Consider the following 20,558-nt stretch of genomic DNA (forward strand, 5'->3'; position numbering starts at 1 on the left):
TGTTTTGTCACCAGCTTATTTGGTCCCCATAAATTACATATGATTATGTTTTACAAACAAATGCAGAAATTGCCTATTTAAATCATAAAAACGGGGTTGCATTGAGGTTTAATATGATTTTTGTTAAAGCTTAGACAGTCACCGAGGCTGTCTTTAGTTAAAACCTGTAGTGTTATTCGGAATAAAAGTCAAAATTTTCTAAACTTCACAACATTCTATACGTAATGGGCATTTTATGTCACCTCTACCTGCATTTCACCCTATGATTCCGAAAATTGAGTTTTCCTAATCGGCAATTTCCGAAAGCCTTCGGCCCTTATCGTAAAGTATGTATTTGAATCGGTCGTGTTCGGGCATTTCCGGATTCACCGATAACGGTTGGAATGTTCAAATCTTCGATGCTAGTTTTGCTACTTCTGGCCTGGAGTGGATACTGAGCTAAGAAAGCAACAGAAGAAGGAGCAAAGAAACTAAAAAAAAGGAGGTGAAGAGGAGCCTGGCTACGGAATGACGGTGTTGCAGGAACCTGTCCAGGTATTTGAGCTAAATGTTAAAGCGCTCTGTTTCAGACCCAGTTGCGGGAGAAGACTTTTATCCAGCGCGAGAGACCGGATGATTGAGCGCTGCTACACCGCGGCCTCAGTTAGCAGCTAATGCTAACGGCCTCTGTCCTTTACCTCACGCAAAACCTTCCCTTAAACATACCACATATTGCTTTTATTTTAATTTACAATAGCTGCTTTAATAAACCCAGTGCTTGTCAACTCGGGGCAGTTTGTTTGTTAGTAGTTTTCAAGGAAGCTAATGTGTTGTCTTGCAGGTTAGCCAGCTATCTGATTTATTGGGATTTATGTTGGGATAGTGATGTTTTATTTTGACGCTTGTGTTAGAATATCAGCGGGGTTGAGGATACTAATAAATCGTGAAATTTGAATGTTTACAGAGATGGCTGGTATTCACAAACACGCAATATATGAAGAGTAACGTTAACACAAACTAGTGCATTTGAAGAGATTTGGTGCATTAGCAATAATGGAGCAGGTTAGTTGTCTGATATAGAAGCTCATCAGCGTTGAAATCATAACATATAATTTCCTTTTAAGATTGGAGTTTTACATTTATAAGTTATGGTGTTCAATGGGACATCAAACGTCCAAGGTTGTAGGTTTAATAAGTCTTTGTCAAATACCAGCTAGCCAACGGTTCATCGAGCACAGCTGCTAAACCTGTGTGTGTCTGTCAGGCAAAAACATCAGACATCAGTTCAAATGTATGTACAATGTCTATACACTGGCTGTGTCTCAAAGCAAGAACGAGCTGCCTAACTAGACAATATTTTAGGGCGTCCTAGCGCGCCTATATGCATCTCATCTGTCAGTCAACATAATCTGGTTTCCCTCCTCGTCTTCAGCCTTTGTATATACTGAAATCGTTCACCATTTCTTAAAACTGTGATCAAGATGTGACTTCATGACAGCAGATCATTTCATATACATTATTTGTTAAAATCTCTGCAATCAGTATCATTGTTTATCATTGGGAGCCCATTTCATTTGTAATGTTGATGTTCAGAAGTGTATACTTGCTGTCAGGTGGTAATAAAATCATTAACCCTAATTCAAAAGTACTATGGTTTATCATTTTTGTGATGCATGCTCCTTTTCGTCAACTGTGAAAGGGATGAAGGTAACAGCAGTTCTGTTTTGGTCCATAGGCTGCTGTCTGGCATGCTCTGAACCACTACGCCTACCGAGATGCAGTATTCCTGGCAGAGCGACTCTATGCTGAGGGTAATTGCACAAATCGTCCTCCATACAGGCAGACAACATCCTCCATTTCCCCTCGTCTTTCAGAGCTGGCATTGCATTAAAACAAGTTTGTGTGACTCAAAATGGAAGCTGACATTTTTATTGATTTTCCCCGTCAAGATAAACGGTTTAAAGTAACTTGCGCTGCATGCATTGTTGTTTTTAAATCCTGAATGTATTTTTATACAGGGTTTCTGCAAGTCTTAAAAAGACTTAATTCAGCCTTCCACAAATTAAAGCCTAAAAATGTTGGAGAAGAAATTCATAAGGTCATGGCGTTAAATGTTGCATGCACTGCAAAACATGAATATCTTCATCAGTATTTGTATTTTGTTTTCCGATACAAATATCTAAACATCCGTAAATCAAGATACAATTTCTTGAGATGCAAATTGAACATATGATGTCTTGTTTTCTGAGAAGCGGAACAAAATTAATAATGCGTTAAACAAATGTCTGTTAATAGGGTATGAAAACTTGTTTTCCCTTTGAATTAAGTTGATTTTTCTGGGCAGATACTTATTCTTTTAACCATAAACTCACTTTAATTTGATAAAAGACGAGACTAACTTATTTTGTCATTTTTCTTCTAAAGTAAATGCATCTTGATTTTTTTTTTTTTTTTTAGATTTTCACTGGAAAACAAAACTAAAATACTACAAGTAAATGTAAATATAAAAGACATTTATATTTACAGCGCGTATTGAAGTTTCGCATTCCATTCCATGTATTCCTTACATTTTCTTTGCTTGGCCTTAAATTTAGCTTCCTCTGAATTGTCTTTTCTTCTCACCTATCAGTCCATTCAGAAGAAGCGCTCTTCCTGCTGGCTACGTGCTACTACCGTTCAGGGAAGGCGTATAAGGCCTACCACCTCCTGAAAGGACACAGCTGCACCACGCCACAATGCAAATACCTCCTCGCCAAGTGCTGTGTGGAACTGAGCAAGTATGGATGACTAATTATTCCCCAACTAATCATAACTCATGACTCATCATCATATCCCAGCGTCTATATCTATGTTTATCTCTTCCAAAAGCTTAGAGTAAGGGTTGTTACTATACTAAAATTTCAGTAGTTGTATTCTGTAGTTGTATTCAAATTTCACAATACTCCATACCTCACAATCATAGCAATATTCAAAAGCAATTGCTGTATGCATTATCATAAAATTTGTAATGAAAGTTATGAAATATGTATCTGGCTTTTAAAAGCAGCCACCTGTCAGTGAGAGAGTTGAGGCAGTTTTACGTACTACCTATGCTGTAAACTGTAGGCTCGTTTTAGATGCACCTAGCCTCGCCTGAAATGTAGGCGAGAGTAGGCGGCAGCAGTGAGGGGAGGAGTGAAATAAGTGCAGTCAAGACGGACAGTTCTGCCCTCTCAAAGTGGAACAGATACCAACGAATTTAAAGGCGGATATCGCGTTATTCACACTCATGCTCTGTGTTGCTGATAAACATTATATAATTTCAGTTCTGTTGCTTTTATATGAAAATAAATACAATGAACAAGACACTCAAAGTATTTGCTATTTAATTCCATTCAAAAGATGTTTATCATCCATTTTTACTTTAATACAAACATGTATTTTAGAATTTTTTTGAAATATGACGATCACATATCTCACACAGAGATCGCACTGCCATAGTGTTTGTCAATATTCACACATAATTTAAACGCATAATTACATGATACCAGATATAAAAATCTAATGTTTTAGAAGAGAACACTACATCAAACGAGCCTTGTGTCTTTATTCAGTGTTTCCCACAGGATTTTGAGACACTTGTGGCGGCAGGTGACGTCACATATTAATTTGCATATTCATGATGTAATTGCGTCAAGTTTGCATTCAGACAAGTTTGGCACTTCAGATCTGTTCTACTTTATGAACTGTCACATACTGTAATACAACTGAATGCCCAATAAAGCTGTTTCCATTTACATATTTTCTGTTGTCATACATAAAACAAGTGTAAATAGTGACTAAACACGACCCATCAATACTACATGTTAACCAGGAATCACTCTCACTAAACTCTACACTAAACTCCATCTATACTAAAAGGCGGCTGTATGTGGGGGTTTTGGCTATATTACTTTTTTGTCCCATTCAGCGCACTGCCTGCGTCTGAGTAACAAAATATGTACATAATAACAGACGAACTACGTTCATATTTAAAAGTCCAAACAGTCAGTAAGCGACAGGTGCTTGGAAACATTTTGTACTCATTTATTGTGGTACGACCAACTGAATTCACTGCTTCTCTGCCGCTCAATGCACAGAATAGATGCCACAAATAAATCAATGTATGGGAAACACTGCTTTACTTCAGTATTGAAGTAGAGTAACTTGACATCCCTACCTGAGAGCAATGTAATACAACAGGATCTTAATCATAAGAATGAGTGGGATTTGAAACTATACATTTTAATACTATGGCAGGCAGGAGAAGCTTCACCTTTGTTCAAGATTGACATCAGGTCTAAACACAGTGATTGCCATCTTATAAATTTGATTACAAATTTCTGGCAGTTTTGATTGATTTGTGTTTTTCTCCGCCAGGTTGGCAGAGGGAGAGCAGATCCTGACCGGAGGGGTCCTGAACAAACAGAAGAGCCAAGACGACATCATTACTGAGTTTGGAGACTCGGCCTGCTTCACTCTGGCTCTGCTGGGGCAAATCTACTGGTATGTTGAGCTTGTTTGGCTACTTGGCTTCAACTACTGAAATCTATGAACCTTAATGAAGATACGAAAATATCTACTTTGCAATTGTTCCTGGGAAAGAGCCGCTAGTGAGAGGCTGTGTTTAATTTGTTGGATGAAGCAGGCTGGTACCAGAGCTTTTTATCTGTAATGGATTTAGAGGCAGACAGGGCTCTTTTGACACTTTTGTTTTGCACTTGTGTAGAGCAGCACTCAGTTACTGTGAGAGATTGCTTTAAGAGTTCTGAATTTCTTCAGGTAAGGTGGCAAGTTAAAAAGCTTTTATGTTTTCTCATATGAGAGTAGGGCTGAGCGATATGAGCAAAAATTCATATCTCATATTTTTTGGCTGATTTGCGGTATACGGTTTATATCTCGGTATTTTCTACGCTTTTGTAACCATGTAACGAAATGTAACCATAGGCATATATTATGTTAAAAAGGGTTAAAATCACATTACATTCTAACACTGTAACATTGCAATCTAAAAACAAAAATAATGCTTTTAAAGCAGAAGTTAAATTTACTAAACTAAAAGGGAAAATAATAAAAAAGCACAGACTAATTGAGTAAAAAGGCTCATTACAGTCACTTTACAGTTAGTGCTATCATACAAATACACTTACTTGTAGGTTTAAAATTCTACATATGTCACATTTATTGTTTATTAACTACAAATATTTCAGCAAAATGTATATTTTAGTCAGAATTATTGCGCTCTTATTACATTGCGCGTCTGCTGCAGCGCTCGTTTAATGAAGTCTGTGAAGTTTAGCGGAGAATCTCAAGCAGAAGGCTCATGCACTTCTGACAGAAAAATGGATATATTTCCATGGCTTTCTAACATTTACAGACGGAGAATATACCTGTGAAATGTAAGTTATGCATTTAGGAAAACAGCACATCTCAAACACATTAAACAGCGCGAGTCTCTGTCAGCGGCACACGGAGCCTTTCTGTCAGAGCCGTTTTAAACTGAAACAAAACTACAGGCTTCTATATTTTACAAGTTTTTTAAAGCCCTTCATATAAAGTTTGTCACATGTTTAGAACAAATTGTATTATGCACTTTCTCCGCAGCAGCTCAGTCTGTGTCCTCCGCTATATTTTTCAGATGCGCTCGTTTCAAACTGTAATGTTATATCGATATAAACGGTATTGCCTTATATCGTATCAGTTATAAAGAATATATCAATATATCGTACAAACTCGATATACCGCCCAGCCCTATATGAGAGATTCCTCTTTTCCTGTACTTCATGAGATGTTTTGTTAAATAGCCTCAGCCTTTGCACTCTTTGATCATGTGCTAATAACCAAGAGAACAATCACTTTTGGGGATGTGGACTTTACAAATTGAACACTAGTGTGTAGTAATGTTTGTATTTTGACTGCAGTATTCCTCCATAGATGTCAGTAAATTGGTTGTTTTATTGCTCTCAGTAATTCTTTGGGTTTCTTCATGACCGTCTCAAAACACAGAATCTGTGTTTCTTGACAACTGTAAATGTGACATTTTCCTTCAGCCAATGATGTCATTTACATTAGATCCAATAAAATCTGCTGTTTTCCTTGTCTAAGATTGTTGTTGGATTTTGAAGTTGTGGAGAACCAAAAATGCCATTGATTTTATGAAACATTTTCACTGGCTAAAATTTTGATGATCATGTTTCTTTTTCGTTGTCCCTGCAGCAAAACAGATCGGATAGCAAAAGGAGCTGAATGTTACCAAAAAAGCATGAGCGAGAACCCTTTCTTATGGTCTCCATTTGAGTCTCTATGTCAAATCGGTGAGTTCCTTTCTCGTTATTAATTAGGGTCATCATAAGAACCTCATCCAAGCTGTGCAGTTACAAGACTCCCTGAGGAGAGGATGCCTGATAATGTGATTTTAAACTCTGCTCTCTGTGCTACAGGGGAGCGACCGGATCCAGAGCAGATCTTTAGATTGACCTCCTTGCAGAATTTCAGTGGAGGCAGCGGAGGAGTCGCCCCCCCTCCTCCCATCAGCCCTGCACACACACCTAGTAACAACATGGGACATCGACAAGTTGACACTGTCCTAATGGAGACCCCACAGGACACTTTGGTATGTCTTTGCTGTGGTTTTTCATGCATTTTGTTGTGTTTTATAGAGGAATATGTATGTGCATGAAGTATATGAGGTATTGTTTGGGGACATGTGAAACGTTGTGAATTTGGATCGTCTTCTACATCATATCTTGGCATTGTCTTTCTTCTCTCTCTAAAGGAGCTAAACCGGCTCAATCTAGAATCTTCTAACTCAAAGTACTCCCTGAATACGGACTCCTCTGTGTCCTACATCGACTCCTCTGTCATCTCGCCAGACTCTGTGCCATTGGGCACCGGTGGCTCACTATTATCCAAACAAGTGCAAAACAAACCCAAGAGCGGCCGATGTCTGCTGGGGGGCACGGCCACACTTAGCCCCCTCACACCAAGGTAGTGACTATAGATCACTAAGGCCGTCGCATCTCACACTTAACTGTGCATGAGGCTTTCTTAATGTAATCCCAAGTACTTTTTTATTGATTCAAATTATGGATGTGATGATTCGGCTCTTATGTTTTCATTCTAGTAATCTATCTGTTTAAAATTGTGTAGTTTTGGAATTTTGCCTCTGGAGCCGAGCCCGGGAGACCCAACGTACCTGCAGAATTACAGTCACAGTGGAAGTGGGATGGAACCACCTCCTCCACCTGGCCCTCCAAAGAAGGTAAGCCGCCTTTATTCCTAGCAGCTTGCTATTAAAGTACTTCCATAAGGAATTGAGTTTTTCAGGGGCTGTGATCTATGCTTTTGTATAATTGTATAATTTTTTCCTTAAAATCTTGTAACATTAGTCAAGGTTTGTTGACGTAAAAAGAGGATTGTAGTTTAGTTTTTACACCCGTTTGTATTACTGTAATGTTAAGTTTGTTTGGCTAACCCTTGGTTACTGAGTTCATTTTAGCAGAATGGGGCAGGTTTCTGATACAAAATTGTATTGATGTGTACTTTGTATGTTAATGTGGTTTTGCAGCTTTTTTCTTTGAATTGTTTGGGTTAGTCTTTGTACGTTTAATCCAATGTTTAAATTGTCTGGGTTCGTTAGTCTTCACGTTTAATTCAATGTGTTATGTTTCTTTGTAATTTTAATTGTGAAGTTTACTAGTAAGATAACTGTCTCTGCTGCACTAATTTCACTGTAGTACATTGATCTCTTATTCAAAAGAGTGTGAAAAAACCTTTCTGTGTCCTATTTATAAACAAACTATCCAAATAAAATCTTCAAAATTGTATTCATGGAAGGTTTATTAAAAAAAGTTTTACTAGACAGAAATAGTCTTTATATAATCAAAGTGTAAATTAACACTTTTAAAACAAGATTTTTTTTTTTTTGCCATTTCAGGCTGTCAGTAGAATCAGCCAAGTGGGGACGAAGTCAGTGTTTGCACAGAGTGGAAACAGCAGAGAGGTCATTCCAAACCCTTTCAACCAAACTCAGACCACTGCCCCACAGACCAGGTACATGTCACCACACATTTCTACAGGCAACTCATGGCTTTGATAATGACTTCTGATGACACATCTTTCTGCTTTGTAGTACTACACCACAAGTGCTGAGCCCAACCATTGCTGCTCCCCCAAATGTGCAGCCACGGCGGAGCTCAAGACTCTTCACCAGTGCCAGCTCCACTGCCAAGGTATCGTCTTTCACTCATACAAGTTTATGCATACACTCCTCAAAATCCTCAGCCACTCTTTAGAGGAAGTGTTATCAACACTCTTAATGATGGAATTGAACAGGAGAACAGCAAGAAGCTGAAAATGAAGTTCCCCACCAAGATTCCTAACCGAAAGACCAAAACGAAAACGGGTAAGGGAGGAATCACCCCATCTAACCTGAATGAGAGCATCGAGATCCTCAAGCTTGATTCTTCCATATCAGAAGGAAAAGGCAACATCAGCTCACCGCAGTTCCAGGCTTTTAATCTACAAAAGGCTGCTGCAGGTATTTGAGAGTTGTTGTCTTTTAAAGATGTGTTTAAGGAATAAAATCTAATCAAATGCAATCAAAACAATTTTTTTTTTAATGAAATAATGCAGTATTTATATTTTAATTATAATAATATATTTTAATTAACTAATTATAATGTAAATATTACATTTTATTATGTGCACTCATTTTATTTTAGTTTTTTAATTCATGTGCCCTCATAATCTTTAATCAAAATATCTCTTAGAATTCGTTTCACTTTGTTACAATAGAGAAGAAAACACTATCACAACTTCCATTTCATGCTGACTTTAAAGAACTATAAACAAATTGTAACAATTGTTCAAAAGAAAGTGAATCCTATTATAAGGATTATTAAATATGATGCAGTTTGAAAATGTAATTCCACCAAAACTTGGATTTGTTTCCTCTGTTTTATTCAGATGGGCTGATGACGTTGATGCGGGATATTGGGAGGGGCTATCTTGCTCTGTGCTCTTACAACTGCAGAGAAGCCATCAACATCTTGAGTCAGCTGCCTTCACACCACTACAACACAGGCTGGGTGCTGGGTCAGATCGGACGAGCTCACTTCGAATTGGCTGAATACATGCAGGTGAGTCGGGGCTGTTAAAATTGCAGGAATTTATCAATGGTAGAAAATGGAGACAAAAAAATCATTCAAACAGTGAATTGCAGAAAAGATAATCAAGTCTGAATTTTTGTGTCTGTTTAACTAGGCGGAGAGGATTTTTTCCGAAGTCCGGCGCATTGAGAGCTATCGAGTGGAAGGTATGGAGATCTATTCCACAACACTCTGGCATTTACAGAAGGATGTGGCGCTTTCCGCCCTATCTAAAGATCTCACTGACATGGACAAAAACTCACCAGAGGTACGTCTCTCGAAGTAATATAGCAAATGAGCAGGGTTTGCAGATCTTGAATGCTTTTTCTCATGATTTATTTCTTCCTCTCTCTGTGTACAGCCCTGGTGTGTAGCTGGTAACTGTTTCAGCTTACAGCGGGAACATGACATAGCCATTAAGTTCTTCACACGGGCCATCCAGGTGGACCCCAGCTTTGCATACGCATACACACTATTAGGGCATGAACTAGTGCTCACAGAGGAGCTGGAGAAAGCCCTGGGCTGCTTCCGCAATGCTATACGCCTCAATAAACGTCACTACAATGCCTGGTATGGTTCAGACTCTACTCTTTGGCTTTGGAAGTGAGACTACTTTAGATGAAACCAACAGATAAAAAAAAAAACAACAACTTAATTTTATATTGTCCTTGTTAGTTTAAATGACGAAAACCATGTGTCGTTTTAACAGTAAAAAGGCTCAATGTTTCTGTCTGTTATGCTAGGTACGGCTTGGGAATGATTTACTACAAGCAGGAGAAATTTAACCTAGCCGAGATTCATTTCAAGAAGGCTTTGAGCATCAATCCTCAGAGCTCTGTGCTGCTTTGTCATATTGGAGTGGTGAGTAAATCTAATGTAGACAAAATAATGTTAATCTAAAGTAAAGCAGCCCGCACACTCTCGTTTCTTTGGGAAATAATAGCACAAGATTGTTGCTCGACCTTATTTATTTTGAGCTTGGTAATGCCAGACTAGCATACATGTACTTGTTTATTATACATAAATAGGCGAAAAACATGGTGCTGACTGTTTGAATTTTTGATGTTTAAATTTTTGCATTGCTACATCTTAATATCCTTTCTCATGTGCTCCATGTCAGGTTCAACATGCTTTGAAGAAATCAGACCATGCACTGGAGACCCTCAACAGAGCCATTAGCATCGACCCCAAGAACCCGCTATGCAAATTCCATAGGGCCTCTATTCTCTTTGCCAATGAAAAGTACAAGGTACTCCCCAACTTGTATCATGACATGATACAGTCAAGATTCAGAATTCACTTGTGCTTTCACAAATTAAATGGTCTTAAATTGCAGCAGAAAGTCTTACCCCCGGTTTCACAGACAAGGCTTAAGCCAAGTCCTAGACTAAAATGTAAGTCTTAGCAGTTTTAACTGAAATGATCTTAAAATATATCAGTGCCTTTTTATCTCAAGATGCACCCCAGTAATGTTTTTTTTTTTCTAAGCATGTTTATAAAAATTACTTAAATGTCCTAATTGAACTATGGCCTAATCCTGGTTTAGTCTAAGCCCTGTCTGTGAAACCGGGCCTTAAAATCATGGCATTAAATGTTGCTTGCACAGCAAAAAACAAACTATTTGTTTTCCAAAACAAATATCTAATATAATATTTAGATGCATGTACTTGAGATTGAGATGCAAATAAAAATAAAAAAACTAAATTTAAATGAGTTTATGCTTAAAACGAACAAATTTAAGAATGTTTGGATATTTGTACTGGAAAACAATACAAAAATACAGAGGAAGAACATCACTTTTTGCAGTATGATCAAAAGGTACAAATATTTTCATATGCTGGTGGTTTGGAACAGAGGTATAAAAAGCCATAAGCTTTTTTTTTTCTGAGATCTGTTTGAAGCAACTTCGAAGCATTGCTAATGCAAAACATTTACATTTAGACACCATATTGATGTCTTACAATAAATGGATTCCTTTTTTATTTTATTTTTTTTACTTGGTCTAAAAAAAGTCTTATTTACCTTCACAAACCATCTTTTTGAAAGTGAACAAATTTATTCTTTACAGGCGGCTTTGCAGGAGCTTGAAGAACTGAAACAAATAGTGCCCAAAGAGTCCCTTGTTTACTTCTTAATAGGAAAGGTACTGCTACAACAAAGTTGTATACTTGTGTGTATTATCTATCAAAATATATTTTTTACTAAAAAATATCGATCATCTATATAGGTCTATAAGAAGCTTGGCCAGACTCATCTGGCGCTAATGAACTTCTCTTGGGCCATGGACTTGGACCCTAAAGGGGCCAATAATCAGATCAAAGAGGCCATAGATAAGCGATACCTCCCAGATGATGACGAACCTGTCACTCCTGATGACTATCCTTACTACTCAAGTAAGTCTACTACCCAGCGAGCCATTTAAGTGGCCCTGTGTGCACTGTGTAATGTTGTTCGTTGCTCTCAGCAGCGGAGGTGGAGGAGTCACAGGAGAGCAGTATGACGGACGCTGATGACACGCAGCTCCACACCACGGAGAGCGATGAGGTTCTGTAGCCCCCGACACCACTCTGAACTTTGAAACAATGCCAATTTGGGGGCTACTTGAAGACTTCAGCTCTGAAAAAGGAGGAAGAAGAAAAAAAGGAAAACAAACTGCTGCTAATAACAGTACCTCCTCACTTCTGTCGTTTTATTTTCATCATTCGTTCTTGCCTTTTTCCACCCCCTCGTCATCATGCCTTAGAGGTCTCTCATCGGTCTGATCTTCTGGTCCTGTCTCATCCCTCATCGTCACTGGCAGGCGTCCCTTATCGCAGACAGAATTCAAGTTCTGCCTGAGCTCAAATTGCCCAGATTCGCCAATGACTCCATTGTCTTCTCAACAAGTTAATTGTCAGTTGAAGACTCAAAAAAGAGCCACAGACATTCATGGATGTTCCTGTCTTAATGCTTAGGCCTTTTATGTTATTTTATCGGCATTTACTCTGAATAAAGACCTGTGTAAGAGTTGGTAGTCCTTTGATTCCTCTCCCCTCCCTTTTTCATCAAGGAACGTAATTGCTGGGAGAAAAAAAGCACTTTCTGCCCACATAAAAATTTTTTAAAAAGCGTTTGGCATTAGAGATTCAATGTAAACTGCATATCTTCTATCAGATTACCATCTGTTTAGAGGAACAATGTTTTTGAACGTTAACTAGAAAGTACCAGTTCTGGATGATGCAGATCTTTTTCCACCAGATTTTAAAACTTGTGTGTGTGTGACTGATGCTCAAGAAGCACTTATGTTTTTTTTAAAAATGTTGTCTTAATCAGAAAAATTTGCCACTCTCACACTTATCTGTTCCGCTCTTATCTACTGTCAAAACATCCAAATCCATGTTTTTTGCCCAGCTGCAAGACATTGATTAGAGAATTGTTGATTAAATAAGTGTATAGGTGGGGTGGTTTTCTTGACACACTTTCATCTGTGTTTGGGAAACCAGACCACAGTGTCCAAATTAACAACACTATTGTATGGCACAGTGACCAGTGGTCAGACTTCTTGAGACAATTTTCTGAAATGTTGGTGCTGTTGAGGACAATACTGATGAACATAGAAAATGTGCACAAAGTATCTTTCATGGATTTTATTTTACCAGAACATGTTTATTATTATAAAATGTTTTTGATCTCTGCTAAATGCTTCTTATTGTACATTTTAAGGAATTAAAAGGTAATAGAATAAACAACTTTGACTGAAAGCCCTGATGTGGTCATTGAAGGAAAATACTAAACCTAGGTTGATCCACACTTTGGTTTCTTCTTAAACACTATCATTGAATGTTCATAGGTTTGTAAAATTACCACGGTTTACACGAAAATGCCACGATTGCTACAGTTATTGATACTAATTTAAAATATAACAAGTTAAAATGCGATCCTGGTTCAGTGGGCAATTATAGAAGGCTTCAGCACTTGTAACGTGATTATGAACGTCTAATAATTTCCATAGATAAGCGTTGACATTTATAAAATCGTTTGCGAGACTGACAACAGCTAACAAAGATACTGTGATATTAAGCGTTATGATAGGCCAAATGTAAGTTCAAACGTGGCACTGTGTTTGGTACATATGTATTAAACAGACAATAACATCTAACAAATCAAAAATCAACTCTTTAGCAAAGTTAATTTTTTTTTTTTTTTTTTACTTTCACTCGTAAGCCCATCTCTTGCTAAAAACATATAAACTAGCCAATCAGCGGCCGCCTTTCCGCCCGCTGACCAATCACAGGTTGAAATGAGGCGGTACTTCCGGCTCAAGTCTGGTTGATCTGTGCAGGTAAGTGAACGTGAATTCTGTACTCTGTCATTTAAAATATACTTATTTTTGCTATTTTCGCATGGGCAAAATACTGTTTTCAACGTAAGAGGGTAAGTAAGATCTAGAAGAAAACAATGTTTCATTTTTCCTCTCATTCAGTGAGCGGTAGACATTATGACAAAGTAATTTCATCCCGGAGATTGCAGTCAACAGGCCAAAAATTGTTTGGGTACAAAAAATCTCTCAGCCTGTCAGAATTAACCTCCAGACAAAATTAAAACAACTCTAAAATTGACATGTTTGCTGTAGTTACAGGTGAAAATGTTCGCTAAAAACCGACCCTTTGAATTCGTCTTCAAGATGTGAGTGGGGATGAAAGAAAGGCTGTAATACAGCAGAGACTATCAGCTGATGATGTTAGCATGCTAAACCTACAGTCAACGGGCCTGCTATGAGTAAATCAAATTAATATTGGACTGTATTTAAAGAACTTATCTAATTAATAGATGATGTAATATTCTTATTCGTTATATCTACTATTTGTTTTCTATACAAGTTTATTACTACATTGGAATTGATTGTATGCGGCTGTGTTTCAAAACCTAGTGAGCTGCCTATTTAGACAGCATTTGTAACGCGCGAATGCCGCCAGAAATGCAGTCTAGGAAGGCAGCTTGTGTGCTTTTGAAACACGGTCCGTAACTCCATCATCTGCCTTCGGAAGCGCAGTTGCTAAAGCGCTGTTTTTTGTTTTTTTTTGGATTTGACTTTTTTTGTTGTTGTTGTTAGTCTTTCCCCCCCTTCATTTATTTACATTTTAATGATCTATTAAGCTTAACTTACTTGCTTAAATACGTTTAAAATCTCTTTTTCTATGATTGTTTTCCCAAGATCTGATAGTGACAGACTAAAGACATGTTTACAGTAGCTCTATTTTATGTAACGAATATTTAGATTTGATATTTAAACCTTAAACTGTAAATTTTAAACGATTTTGAGAGGGTTTAAAGTGTAAAACACCCAGCCAAAGTTAATTTGTGTAATTCGGACTTAATATTAAAAAACAAATCTAACAATTTATGTATAAATGTAAATGCTAACAATCTTTGTTTTGTTTGTTTGTTTTACAGACTGCAAGTTGAACCATTATCTTGTTCGTTTTGGAGTTTGCAAGTTACATTTGGATTAATAATGGAGGTTCCAGTAAACCATCAGATTAGACTGAACCCAGTCACCTCTAAGGTCAGATGCTCTTTTAAGTCATATGTGTATTTCCATCTGTTTTAATACATTTACGTGTACTATTTTAAGGGAATGTACTTGCATTATGCATACTTATTATTCAAAGTTATTAGAATAAGCAGACAAAAAAGATCAGCTAAATAAAAAGTGCCACAGAAAGGTAGTTTAAAAAGTATTCCCCTTTTAAACAGTAGATGGTGCTGTCTTCTTGTTTATGAGGGCCTCTAGAAACAGGAAGCTTAACTAGGTCTCATCATTTCTAACCTATTATGTATGATAAAAGCTGCAAGTTTTAAGCTAGAAATGTATTGTTACCTTTTAATTCCACATTTAATTATTCCCTTTTTTTTGTCTTTCTGCCTGATTATAACTACTATCACTAAAATTCTTGCATTTTAGCTCAGTTTTACATGCAGGGGTCAAGGATAACATTTATTTCAATGTATAGCAATTCAGTGCATTGCCATCTGATTCCTTGAGTGTTTTAGGTCATATTGTACTTCATTTAGTATGAATTTCTCGAACGCTTCCTGTCTCTGTTATTTTAGAGACCCTTGAGTTCCCTCTACTGGCACAACACTTATTTTAGAGCTTCTTTCTAGAAACATGCAACACTGGGCAGGGCTCTAGGTACTATTTATTGTGTTAATTTCATCCATATGTTATACCATGCTATTTTGTTAAGGTTTAAACATTTTTAATATGGTCAAATGAATATTTCGACAGTTTTCGACTAATAATACGACCATTTCAATATAATATTTTGCTGCTCGAGTAAATTTTCGTTTCACTGTGGCGCCCCCTATTGTCCTGACGCATTATGACAGGAAGCCTAGCGCCTCTAGCGGCCGGTCGGAGCAGCGCGTCTCTCTCCCGCCACTGCGCCGCTCCGCTTCTTTCTGTTTGTCAGACTCGCGATCCGAGGGAGAGGAGCGAGCCGCCATTTTCCGAGCTCGTCGCTTCCCCCTCGACCGACAACAATAAAAAACGGACAAAAGCGGGGTCTTCTCAGCCGACATCGAGCGCGAAGACCTTCCGGAGAAGGAGAGAAGGGACTGCGCTCAAAGAACGACTGGAAAAGGGATACATTTCACTGCTTTTTCGCGGCTTTTGTCGGGGGCGATTGAAAAACAGCCGACTGGGCTCCTATAGCTCGACTGCCCCCGTTTCTTTCGCCCATTTCGTGATTCCTAAACGCAGCCCGGAGGAGTGGGAGGAGGAAAAGGAGGGGGGTTACCGAGCACCGGAGCGCGCGAGAGGCCCGGGATTTTTTCCACCTGAACGTGCAACAGCGGAATCTGCATCTGGATAATTGCTTCTGCCTGTCAGTTATTACTGCTATATTTCTTAAGCGTGGGGATTTATTACATACATTTCCCCCGGAATCGGCTCCTCATCACGTGGTAGGTTCCTCCTTTTCTCTTTGTTAGTTTAAAACTCGCTTGCGTGAGGCAACTCGAGACGTTTTTAGCGCATTTATGCACTTAAATCGACGCGCGGTGAAACTGTGCACGTCGAGGGCACGTCAACTCTTACAAATGCGGACGCTTTTCGCTCTCCGTAGTTATTTTCCACCGTTTGTTCTGGTTAAACCCATGAAGTAGGCGGCGTTGCAAGTCAGACCATCAAGGTTGCAAAATCAGCCCGACATAATTATACGTGTCAACTTTACGAAAGCGCGTAGTTGCTAATCTAGCGCGAGACGAGTTCCTTCACGCTTTACATTGAGTAGGTTAAACGCGTGCATTGAGCGCGGGGTGGGTGCGCAGTATGTGTCTGCTGCATCTAGATCAGCAGGCTTTCGTTTGTGCTGGTGCGAATCGTATGCATTACTATCTCAGTTACTGGATGTTGTCCCAGGCCTATGCGTTACACGGATTTCCAGTAATACAGATTAATTATAATACAGTCAACGCGAGCTGCTGGCCCTTTAAGACTCAACATTGGGACTAAAAATGGGAGAAGAAAATGTTATTCTGAAAACAAGTCACACAAATTGATTTCCGGTATCTGTTCAGTACTAAATATACGCATGTATGTGCCAAAAATGATGCAATCGGGTGGTAAACAGTTACAACTTTTGCATTAAGCCTGGACACGGGGAGTTTTCCATAACTAGCTGCATTACATAATATATGGTTGTTTTTTCCCTCGAGTTCTGTCCTCGCCCCGCCGAACCGGACTGACGTCACGAAAGAATTCTTATTAGAACCCTTGGCGCCGCGCAACATTCGGCTGCGTCTCGAAACGTTCCTAATAACGTACAAAAATGCCGTTTTAGTAGGCGCCACGCCAGCTTTTGAAACGCTGCCAGCGATTCTTCATGGCCTTAAGCTCGTCCTAACCCTTATTTTCCGTATAATCTGGGGGTTTATTTATATTTAGCGCAGTATTTTGCCTGGTTGTGGACAGCAGAGGGCTTTATGTGTAATAGAACATTAACCTGCTCAACCTGTGGTTAGTGTAACGCGCTGTACTTTTCCATTATATAATGTGTTACGTTGCATATTTTTCGCAGCACTCACTTGATCTTAGGTCTCAAATATAACAGGTTCCGCATGTGTACGTGATGTTTATGGTTTAAAGACACATCCGTGATGTTTTGTTCCCGATCAATGACGCGATTTTATTGTTATATGTCTTTCGTGGCAAATTTGACTTTTGTACCTTGATCTGTTTAGCCCTTTGTAGTACGTTCAGATACATTACATATTGTCCATTTAATCGACGGTTATTTATTAAATGGAGGCCTGTTTGCGTCTCTGAAACCTCGTGTTTTCCCCCAGATGGGGTTAAAACATGGTTGAAACAAAGACTTGCTAGACCCAAACCTCCCCCTCCTCTGATAGATTGATACTGTATTGATCCCTATTGGGAAATGCCATGTGTCTCTCTCTCTCTCTCTCTCTCTCTCTCTCTCTCTCTCTCTCTAGTGTGCTGTTTGTTTTCCGTTCGCTCTCTTATTTCCTGGTTTTGAGGTCTTTTGTGTTCTCTACTGGAACATCAATCTGTTTTAGATGTTTTCTCCATATTAAACTTGCTCTCTTGTACACAGCAGATGTATTGAATTGTTAAGGTCTGTCTGTGGGATATTGTAAGAGTCTCTAGGGGTCGGCATATGATTATGAGCTGTTGTGTACTTTCTATTCGTTCCATCCAGATTTATCATTGTCTTACATCCCCTCCTTACAGGAAGAGCTGTTATGTAACACATCAATACCATTGACTAAGTGCCTTAATTTTTTCAAGGCGGTGCAGTCATTTGGAAATAACTTATTTTTTTTGTCACATTTTTTTTCCCTGTGATTTTAAGGGCAAGAAATGAGCTGTAGGTAGAACAATGTGACCTTAAAGTCATGTAGACACTCTATGTTGTTTTTTTGTTATTTTAATTTGTCTGTTTGTCTCGTGATGTGCATTTTGTGTGGGCTGCTGCAGATCTCAGCTGTTGAGCTGCATGGAATTGTTATTTTTGGCTCCTACATTGTTGAATGCTGTCGAAGTGAGTTTTAAAGAGAATTGGATTATTTCTTTGAGGCATTTAAATCAATCTTTCTTTAATCCTGTTATGATCCATTTGAGTATTGATACCCATACTACTCACAATCGATGTCAGTTTGAAGTATAAATCAATGTCACCTACAGTACCTGCTTTTTGTCTGACCTCCATACCCCAAGGCCTGGTTTTATTTTAAACTTAAAAGGCTTAGCTCCTAACTTTTATCTGTTAAGTGCAAAATTTGAACTCTGTTCTTTTTGGCAGGGGATTAGATTGGCAAGACTTTGCTCTCTGGGAGGTTAAAAATGAAAAGGGAAAGAAAGTGCAAGATGCTGACAAACAGTGTCTGGAGCTGTCAAGGATGTTCTGTAAAGTTCAAGGCCAGGGCTGGAGACATCCACCAAGCCATTTGCCTGAGAGCAGAGAGAAGAGTCAGTTAGATTGTGAGACAGGACCACCTGTTTAATGTGTTTGAAAAAAAATATCCTGACACGGTGGCCTGCACCCAGAGATTTTTTTTGAGTCCATTTAACATGGATTGTCTGTTACAATTGCAAGTGTGTCTGTTTTTATAAACAACATACCTTTTTTGTGGGTGAAAGTTATTTGCTTTAAGTCTTTTTAAATGAAATGCTTTCTGATTTCAGTCTTAAAGGGCTTCTGTAAGTAAATTCACCCAGCTGGGAATACTTGAGTCATATGGAAGAAATCAAAGACTTCAAGACTCCATGAGAATGTTGAGTTGCCCTTCCGTCTCTGAAGTCAAAGATTTTCTTATTTAGAATTTTTTTTTTATTTTTCCTAGATTGATCTACTGAAGAGAATGATAACTCAGAATAATTACACTTTAAAGAACAAGTGTCCACTAGTGTTGTTTATCAAACCAGTCAGTGGTGTTGAAAGTTGTTAGCCAAGGTTAGGCCCGAACCTAGAGTTTAAAGTTCCTTTAGCTGACATAAATCACTTTCAGGAAGTTGAAATGTGTAGTGGTGTGATGTTGTATTCCTTCAGCTTTTTGAGTGTTATTTGCAGATTTTATGAAATTAGTCTATATGGAACATTTCATCTTTTACAATTTAGGTTTCACACCTCATGTTCATTTCATGTGCAATAGTGAATTCAGAATATGCACCTTTTCTTATCTTCATATCGGCTTTCACCAAAAGAAAAACATATAGGTAAACGTACCTATTAAGCACACTTCCATTTTTGAGATCAGATTATAAAAAGAAAAAATAATTTATTATCCTACTTGATGTCTTAACCAATTGATATGTTTGTTACTATATACCTCAAGTCAATCAGCTCATTGCACACTGAGATATGAGTCTCCATGTGATCACACTGTCTGGTGGCCATTTTGAAAGCTGTCTAAAAACTTTCACCAAAAGAGGAGCCCCTTAAATGTGAATCTATTTTTAAAAATGTTTAAGCATTTATACTGGGTAAGTTTCACTACTTATTGTAAAATTAAGAGATTAGTGTTCAGACTTTTGCATATTATAACCTGGAACTTGGATGTGGGAAATAATTACATTAGATCCAAAAGATAGTTTTAGCACAGATGCTACAGAACACAGTTAGCTGACTAGCTGTATAAGATTGTGTGCTACGCTAATATATTACTTCACAGGCATTACTGGCTTGTACTTGTACATCCATGATATTATAAATTGACAGTTTATTGCTGGTCTGTCGTTTTACAGTGCTGTATTTTTTTTTTTTTAGATTTCATATTATTGTAAGATGTAAGGAAGGGTACACTACTATGAAAATCACACAGCTTCAGTATGACATCAATAAGAAAAAGTATGATTTCATAGATATTGCTAATAATAGTTGTTCATATTAAAATGTGTGTGAAATTAATACATGACCTAGACTATTTATTTAGCAAAAATCCTGTCATTTTAATAAATATTACGTTACATTTACAATAATAAATTGTTGCTGCTCCCATTAAGCTCAGTGTGCTCTCTTTAAGCTCTTCCACATTGAACGTCTGTAAATACGTCATAAACAGACTTTAAATATTAACTGATGGTTGTCACTTTAAGTTAAGTTAATCGATTTTCTATGGATTCTGTCGACTCAAATCTGCAGACTGGCTCTGATCTTTGGCATCTAGCATCAACTTCTCCAGACTGTAAATCTGTGGAAAATCAGGGCAAAAATCGTGTAGTGTATTCCAGCCATAAGAGACTATAGATAAGTTGACATCCATTTAAATAGAGGTTTCATAATGAGGCTAGTTTCTGTGCTCTTCCCCATGAATGAAATGTTTTATTAGATTTTTGAATGTTATGTAGCTGAACGTGGACTAGTCTAGATGTTGCAATGTGCTTAAATGACACTTCATCGTGAATAT

General features: G+C 38.0%; 2 protein-coding genes across 6 annotated transcripts in view; both read left to right on the forward strand.

Moving 5' to 3' along the window:
• Positions 1 to 350: 350 nt before the first annotated feature.
• On the forward strand, positions 351 to 12,886 carry cdc27 (cell division cycle 27). 3 transcript variants are annotated; one of them, XM_058771645.1, is made up of 20 exons: positions 351 to 534; positions 1,715 to 1,790; positions 2,609 to 2,756; positions 4,378 to 4,503; positions 6,214 to 6,311; positions 6,438 to 6,610; positions 6,773 to 6,984; positions 7,147 to 7,258; positions 7,934 to 8,049; positions 8,129 to 8,228; positions 8,332 to 8,401; positions 8,474 to 8,536; positions 8,965 to 9,137; positions 9,262 to 9,414; positions 9,508 to 9,716; positions 9,890 to 10,007; positions 10,267 to 10,395; positions 11,215 to 11,289; positions 11,374 to 11,539; positions 11,611 to 12,886. In XM_058771645.1, the coding sequence occupies exons 1-20, from the start codon at positions 508 to 510 to the stop codon at positions 11,697 to 11,699; spliced, it is 2,433 nt and encodes an 810-aa protein (XP_058627628.1). In that variant the 5' UTR covers positions 351 to 507; the 3' UTR covers positions 11,700 to 12,886. The 3 variants fall into 3 exon arrangements, with proteins under 3 accessions (XP_058627628.1, XP_058627626.1, XP_058627627.1); XM_058771643.1 differs by having other exon boundaries at positions 8,332 to 8,536; XM_058771644.1 differs by having other exon boundaries at positions 8,332 to 8,536; positions 11,614 to 12,886.
• Positions 12,887 to 14,579: 1,693 nt separating this feature from the next.
• Positions 14,580 to 20,558, forward strand: part of kansl1b (KAT8 regulatory NSL complex subunit 1b) — a 71,191-nt gene continuing 65,212 nt past the window's right edge. For 2 of the 3 annotated variants that reach the window (XM_058770417.1, XM_058770415.1), the window contains exon 1: positions 15,592 to 16,094. The gene's annotated coding sequence lies outside the window, so the exon portion shown is untranslated. Of the gene's footprint in view, positions 14,692 to 15,591; positions 16,095 to 20,558 lie in introns of those variants that run through there. The other variant, XM_058770416.1, reaches the window with a different exon arrangement.

Source organism: Onychostoma macrolepis, chromosome 03 (assembly GCF_012432095.1).
Source record: "Onychostoma macrolepis isolate SWU-2019 chromosome 03, ASM1243209v1, whole genome shotgun sequence".
Classification (NCBI taxonomy): domain Eukaryota; kingdom Metazoa; phylum Chordata; class Actinopteri; order Cypriniformes; family Cyprinidae; genus Onychostoma; species Onychostoma macrolepis.

Bases quoted from the DNA above. Each gene is read 5' to 3' on its own strand.
- cdc27 (XM_058771643.1), top strand. From the start codon at position 508: ATGACGGTGTTGCAGGAACCTGTCCAG. The intron at 2,757-4,377 runs GTATGGATGACT...TTTCTCCGCCAG, and splicing joins TGCTGTGTGGAACTGAGCAA to GTTGGCAGAGGGAGAGCAGA. The intron at 10,008-10,266 runs GTGAGTAAATCT...GCTCCATGTCAG, and splicing joins TGCTTTGTCATATTGGAGTG to GTTCAACATGCTTTGAAGAA.